At 37.3% G+C, this 6,364-nt stretch overlaps 1 protein-coding gene across 6 annotated transcripts; it reads left to right on the top strand.

The window, feature by feature from the left end:
• The first annotated feature begins 1,012 nt into the window (after positions 1-1,012).
• On the top strand, positions 1,013-6,272 carry rad52 (RAD52 homolog, DNA repair protein). 6 transcript variants are annotated; one of them, XM_051884252.1, is made up of 11 exons: positions 1,013-1,425; positions 1,573-1,674; positions 1,769-1,862; positions 1,977-2,044; positions 2,118-2,236; positions 2,797-2,872; positions 2,955-3,232; positions 3,314-3,501; positions 3,557-3,694; positions 5,529-5,762; positions 6,019-6,272. In XM_051884252.1, the coding sequence occupies exons 1-11, from the start codon at positions 1,366-1,368 to the stop codon at positions 6,027-6,029; spliced, it is 1,368 nt and encodes a 455-aa protein (XP_051740212.1). In that variant the 5' UTR covers positions 1,013-1,365; the 3' UTR covers positions 6,030-6,272. The 6 variants fall into 6 exon arrangements, with proteins under 6 accessions (XP_051740212.1, XP_051740215.1, XP_051740216.1 ...); XM_051884251.1 differs by having other exon boundaries at positions 1,016-1,425; positions 6,053-6,272; XM_051884253.1 differs by having other exon boundaries at positions 1,019-1,425; positions 3,617-3,694; positions 6,053-6,272.
• Positions 6,273-6,364: the final 92 nt, after the last annotated feature.

Genomic DNA, 6,364 nt, shown 5'->3' with positions numbered 1-6,364 from the left:
AAGAGAGTGAAGGTGCGTCATCCATTTTTTTTACAGTCTGTGGCTCGGCTGAGTCATGTAAGTGGTTAAATTTACTTGTACCTTGCTCAGAATGCTTTTATGACGCGAGATTAATGTGAACGCAGCCCACTGCGAACACCCTTGTAATTCGCTTCAACCTTTTCAATCTTTATGAATGATTGTTTTAGGTTCAAGGGGTCTGTGTAAAGGAACTGGAAACTAGCAGAGTACAGGTGTTTCTAAAGCACGTAGTGCCATCTGCTGTTAAAAACTAACCTCAGAATCGATTCAAGAGAGAATTGCGATTCATCGGAAAATATCAGAATCGCTCGAGATTCTTTGTATCATGAATACCAGTCAGTCTATACCAGTCAGTCTGCTGTTTCTTATGCTCAAATAGCGTTAAAAAAGCTTATTTTTCAGGCTAGACGAGCCAATGTGCATGTGCAGTCCTAAACGCAAGTCTCAGGTTTTTATGGGAACCGGAGCTTTTAATAGCAGCTGCAGTGACGCAATGACTTTATCAATCAGCGATTGGCTCTTTTACTTAGAAGGCGGGACGTATTCCGCCATATTGCGTGTTGCAGTTTCTTCCATTCATAACTAATAGGAGTGAACCGTCTTTCTATATCTATAGTCTATGACGTGAACGCACCTTCACATATTAAAAATACAGGAAGATAAATGAGAATTAGCAGGGGCGGAGTTTAAGCAGACTTAATGATTGGAGAAGTCCTGCATACATCACCAGAGAGATTAAACATTACTAGATGATTTTTTTTTTTTAATATGACATTTGTTCAAATGAATTGTTCACAATACATTCTATAACATGCATTTAAAAAAATAGATTTCAAATAAATTTTTTTTTTCTTTTTTGCTGTATTTTTTTTTTTTGTTTATGTTAATATTTATTTTCATTTTGTGATGGTGAACGCGGAGAACACAATGATATTGTATCTGTGACAAACAGCCGGATATTTAAAACATTCATTCACTGAATTCCTCCCTGTCTTTATGACGTGTTACGCACGAGAGAGTGGGCGGGGCGGCGTAAACGTCGTGACGCGGGAATTTTCAAACGCACAAACAAGACCAGAGAATTCTACTGTTCGGCGTTCGGTTTTTACATTAGAACGTTGCCATTATAACACTGACTGAACGCTTACTAGTTTAATTTGTCGGCTCGTTGATAGAAAGTTGGGTAGATAGATGGTTGCGCACTATGGGCGTACACTAGCGCGTAATGTTGGGTTATACTTCCTGTTATTACAAAATAGCGACCTCCACTCACATTATACATATCCAGCATCGTTTAAAAGAGAATATTGACGGCTTTTGATACTTGGCGATCAGAAAACACACATGGATCACTGTAGTGGGAGGCAAGAGGAGAGGAAACCAGCCAGCACGTGTTTTGGTCAGGTATGTGTTTTAGGGTGGACATATTTTAACACTTTGTAATGGTCATTTTGATATTATGTGATTAACTACAGAAACACTATTCATACTGCATTGTAATAATACATGCAGAGTTTAGAATGTATTTGTAACTGTTTCTAATTGTTGTAGTATGCATACACTGCAGAGGAGTATCAGGCAGTCCAGAATGCTCTACGGCAGAAACTAGGACCTGAATATATAAGCACCAGACAGGCTGGAGGAGGACAAAAGGTGAGAAGTAATATGCTTCTTGTACACTTATCAATATTTAGCCTTGCACATTTAATATATAGTTGATTATTTGACATTTGCTTTGTTTTTGCAGGTGTGCTATATCGAAGGTCACAAAGTTATAAGTCTGGCCAATGAAATGTTTGGGTATAATGGATGGTCACACTCAATATCTCAGCAAAATGTTGGTAAGGACACCATCACAATTTCAATGACGTGTTCTCAAACATTCCTATTTATGCCACATTCAAATCAAGTTGATACTTATTTTTGAAAGGGGTTGTGTTCATTTTGTGTTACAGACTTTGTGGACCTTATCAATGGGAAATTTTATGTTGGAGTCAGTGCTTTTGTGAAGGTCCAATTAAAGGTAAGCGTTCTGACGGGATAGACACGCAGCATTGTGAGGAGCATATGTGTACCATTCTGTTTCTTTTCCATAGGATGGCTCGTTCCATGAGGATGTGGGATATGGGGTGAGTGAAGGCCTTAAATCTAAAGCTCTGTCCTTGGAAAAAGCAAGAAAAGAAGCCGTCACAGATGGACTGAAACGAGCACTCAAGTAATTATTTCTACCTCTACGTGCACTTCATTCTGATTAGTCATTTGTAGTATTCTGTGGTCAATATTTTTTTTAAATTAGATTGTACAATTTTTGAAAAAACAATACTTTTATTAAAAATTTAAATTATTAAAAATTGATCAAAAGTGACAGGAAAGACATTTATAATGTTACAACAGATTTCTGTTTCAAATAAATGCTATTTCTATTTACCAGAGAATTCTGAAAAAAAAAAAAAAAAAAAGTGTCATGGTTTCTACAAAAAATATTAAGCTGTTTTCAACATTGATAATTTTTCTTGAGCAGCAAATCAGCATATTAGAATGATTTCTGAAGGATCATGTGACACTGAAGACTGGAGTAAAGATGCTGAAAATTCACATTTACAAAATTCACAAATTACATTTTGAAATATTCAAATAGAAAACACTTTAAGAAATTTTGCAATATTACAGCTTTTACTGTGTTTTCGATAAATTAAATGCTGGCTTCGTGAGCATAAATGTGTATCTAATTTTAATTGAATTAATCATTTTGTTTTTTTGTTTTTTTACAATAAGATGTTTTGGAAATGCTCTTGGAAATTGTATTCTGAATAAGGAGTATCTCATAGCCATCAATAAAATACCAAAGCAGGTAAGAAGTAATCTTTTGGTCTAAATTTGTAACTTATTTTAATGCATTTTCTTAATTTATAGTGTATTTCCTGTTATCGCAGCCACCTCCTCCTTTAGACCCGGACAAAACTAAACGCAGTGATGGCGAGCCGTCTGTGGAAAAGGCCAGGTTCGACAGCCTGGTCCGTGCCAACAGCAGGGAATTTATCAAACCGCCGGAACCAGCCAACATCCCCTTTGAGCGAACGGGAAGTCGCCCTGTACAAGGAGGGCATGAGAGCGGCACAGGATCCAGGACTTCATTGACAAACATGGCAGCGCATTCTGGCAACACGTCAGCTCACCAGGATTCTGAAAACAGGCCCAGCAACACCTCAAGGTGAATTTATTTGGTGCTAACTTGGACTACAACACTAGCCAGCTGCACTTGTGATAAATCTGCTTCTCTCCATGTTGTTAGGTCAGCAGCTGACATGGCTGACCTGTCCTCGTCTGATCCTCCACTGGACTCCAAGCAGCAGAGGAAGCTGAGACAGCAGCAGCTGCAGCAAAAGTTCAGACAGGAAATGGAGGCAAAGAAGTTGCTACAGGAGCAGAAAACCCAGCCGTCAAATGCTTGCACAGAGCCGGCGTTGCAGTCTAAGCAAGGTGTGATGGAAAATTTAAGGGTTCATGTTTTAGCCATGAGTATAAAACATTCAAGCCTTTGCCTGCAGGAGTGTCAGGTGTGTAGCGTTGTCCATCGGTGGGTTTATCGTTTTAGGACAGGCTGTATGTCCTGTTAACCACAGTACACCAAATGGACACCTGGTGACAACTAAACAGGAGGAGTATCTGGCTGGTAAGGAATACTTTTAAGAAACATGAGGTCATGGTACATGTGCATTAGTAACATGATAAATTATCACATCAGCACTGCCAGTTACTGGCTGTGTTTAAGCAGGGGTTTTCAAACTCGGCTGCTATTGGCAGTTGTTCTCAACCTTTTTGACTTGAAGGCCCCCATTGTCCAACACAATTTTCAAACTTAGAGTAAGATATTTCCACCAGTATTTCTGCTATAATTATGACCAAGCGTTTTTTAAAAATCTTTTTTTATAAACAGAAACTGGGAAACAAACAAATGATAGGTATTATTTTATATATATATAAATATATATAAATAAGATTCCTCATTTTATGTTCTTAAAATTTAAAAAAAATATTTTATTATAAATATTAGTACTATTAAAAAGTAAGTTCACCCAAAAATGAAAATTATCCCATGATTTACTCACCCTCAAGCCATCCTAGGTGTATATGACTACCTTCTTTCAGACGAACATGATTGGAGATATTTAAAAATATCCTGGCTCTTCCAAAAACGATGGGTTTTTGTAAGAAAAATATCTATATTTAACTTTATTAACCATAATAACTAGCTTCCGGCAGACAGATGTACGCATCAATTTGCAGCGGAAGAGTGACCTCTGACCCAACGTACGATGTAATGATGAACTCGGAAGCTCAGAGGATAGAGCAAAACAAAACACCGGTCACGAATTAGAAGTCTAAAACAAGAAATTTTGAAAAGAAATATCAGAGAATTTTAATGTAAGAGAAGAGGAGCTTGAGTTTTGTTGCACAGCCCTATTTGTTTGAACTGCGAGAGACGTCTAAGCTTACGATACTCCTACATCCTGCGTCATACATCACGTCAGGGGTTATTCATGTGGCGGAAGTTGACTTGCGCAGTATGTGTACGGTTGTCTGCCGGAAGCTAGTTTTTTTTAGATTATAAAGTTTTAAATATGGATATTTTTCTTAAAAAAAAAAACACCCATCGCTTCACTTCAGAAGGTCTTTATTAACCCCCTGGAGCCGTATGGATTACTTTTATGATGGATGGAAGCACTTTTTTGGCTTCAAAATCGTGCCCCCCATTCACTGCCATTATAAAGCTTGGAGGACTAAGAATATTTTTAAAATATCTCATTGTGTTCGTCTGAAAGAAGAAAGTCATATACAGCTAGGATGGCTTGAGGGTGAGAAAATATACATATTTTTCAAAGACATTTTTATGGCTTTCAGTGGTAACGAATTAAAATATTAAATATATTTAATGATTTTTCAACATTACAGCTTAGATTGACATTGTGGTTTCACTGGTCAGAAATCAGGAAATTAATGGATTTATTCTGACCGTTTTTAACAGTAGGAAATAAGTAGAAATACTTATTTGATTTGGCTTTAGAACAGTGACAATATAAAAGACAATTATTTAATTTGCAAACAACATTGTCTTTATGTATATTAGAATATTTGGATGACTCTGGATGAATCATATTTGGGGGTCCTTGGCATCACAGAAAATAAAAACCCTGCTGTAAAGTAATATTAAAACACACACAATTTTTTAAATTCTGTCATTCCAAACATTTTTGAAGCTTGAAAACTACCAGTCTTCCAATGTGATTTGAAAAAGTGTGTCCAGTATATCTATTTCTTTTTTTTACATTTTGAGATTTAAAATGACACAAGAATGAGTAAATGACAGAATTTTCATTTTTTCCCCCCTTTAATAGGTCTCACTAATCTGATGAAAAACTTCAGGACTTTTGGTGACTGAGGTTTTAATACAGGAACAAGGTTGTTGGACTGTGAGGTAAAATATATAAAAATGTCTCACTTCTCAGATGACCCGGAATTATGGGACTTCACTCTGGATGGCATCGATATGCTCGACGATCCCACAGCACCTCCTCGTCCCACCACGCCGAGCCAGCACAAGATGACGACACGCAGCAAGACCCCACAGAGAGCCCAATACCTGAGACCACCAGCTCAACCTCAGGGGCATGTTGTTCCTCAAGGCCAGGGAGGATATGACCAATTCAGATCCTCTGAGATAGGAACTACAGCAGGAGCAGGTACAATCCGACTCACGTTCACTTAATAAATACATGCTCATCGATGACAACTTTGTAATAGCAAGTATATGCATGCCTAGTTATGGTTTTGCCTCTTCACTCATGCAAACATCACACGTCCCCATTAATATAAATAGCCAGGGACTTGACACTCTCAGAGCTGGCAGCCTGTGGCCCACAATTCTAGAACCAGCCTGTGCTTGTTGACTTTGCCTGTTCATTAAGAGAAAATGACTTCAGCTTCTTTTAATTATAGACCTGTGGTAATGATGTTGTAATTGTTAATGAAGGTGGACAACAGAGCCCATACAGACACGGCCAGATGATGAAGAAACGAAGATTGGAGACGCAATGAACTATTTAAGAAAATCTTTTGTTTTTATCTAATTTGTTTTTTTACTAACTTGTGAATATGAAGAACTAAAATGTTTGTCACGTGGTCTGTTTTTGACTGATAAACCTAATTTGTAATATATTTTATGTTTTGAGAATAAAAATCTGTGGAAAGGATTGAAACATTATTCCCAGTTTATTTTACAACTTTTTACTGGTAGCTGATGACAGGGGATAACTACTAAAATTCTGGAAAACACCTTGTGTAA

The sequence above is a fragment of the Ctenopharyngodon idella genome, chromosome 24 (assembly GCF_019924925.1).
Source record: "Ctenopharyngodon idella isolate HZGC_01 chromosome 24, HZGC01, whole genome shotgun sequence".
Lineage (NCBI taxonomy): Eukaryota > Metazoa > Chordata > Actinopteri > Cypriniformes > Xenocyprididae > Ctenopharyngodon > Ctenopharyngodon idella.
The sequence above is the reverse complement of the archived record's forward strand: the minus strand, read 5'-3'. Positions and strand labels throughout refer to the sequence as shown.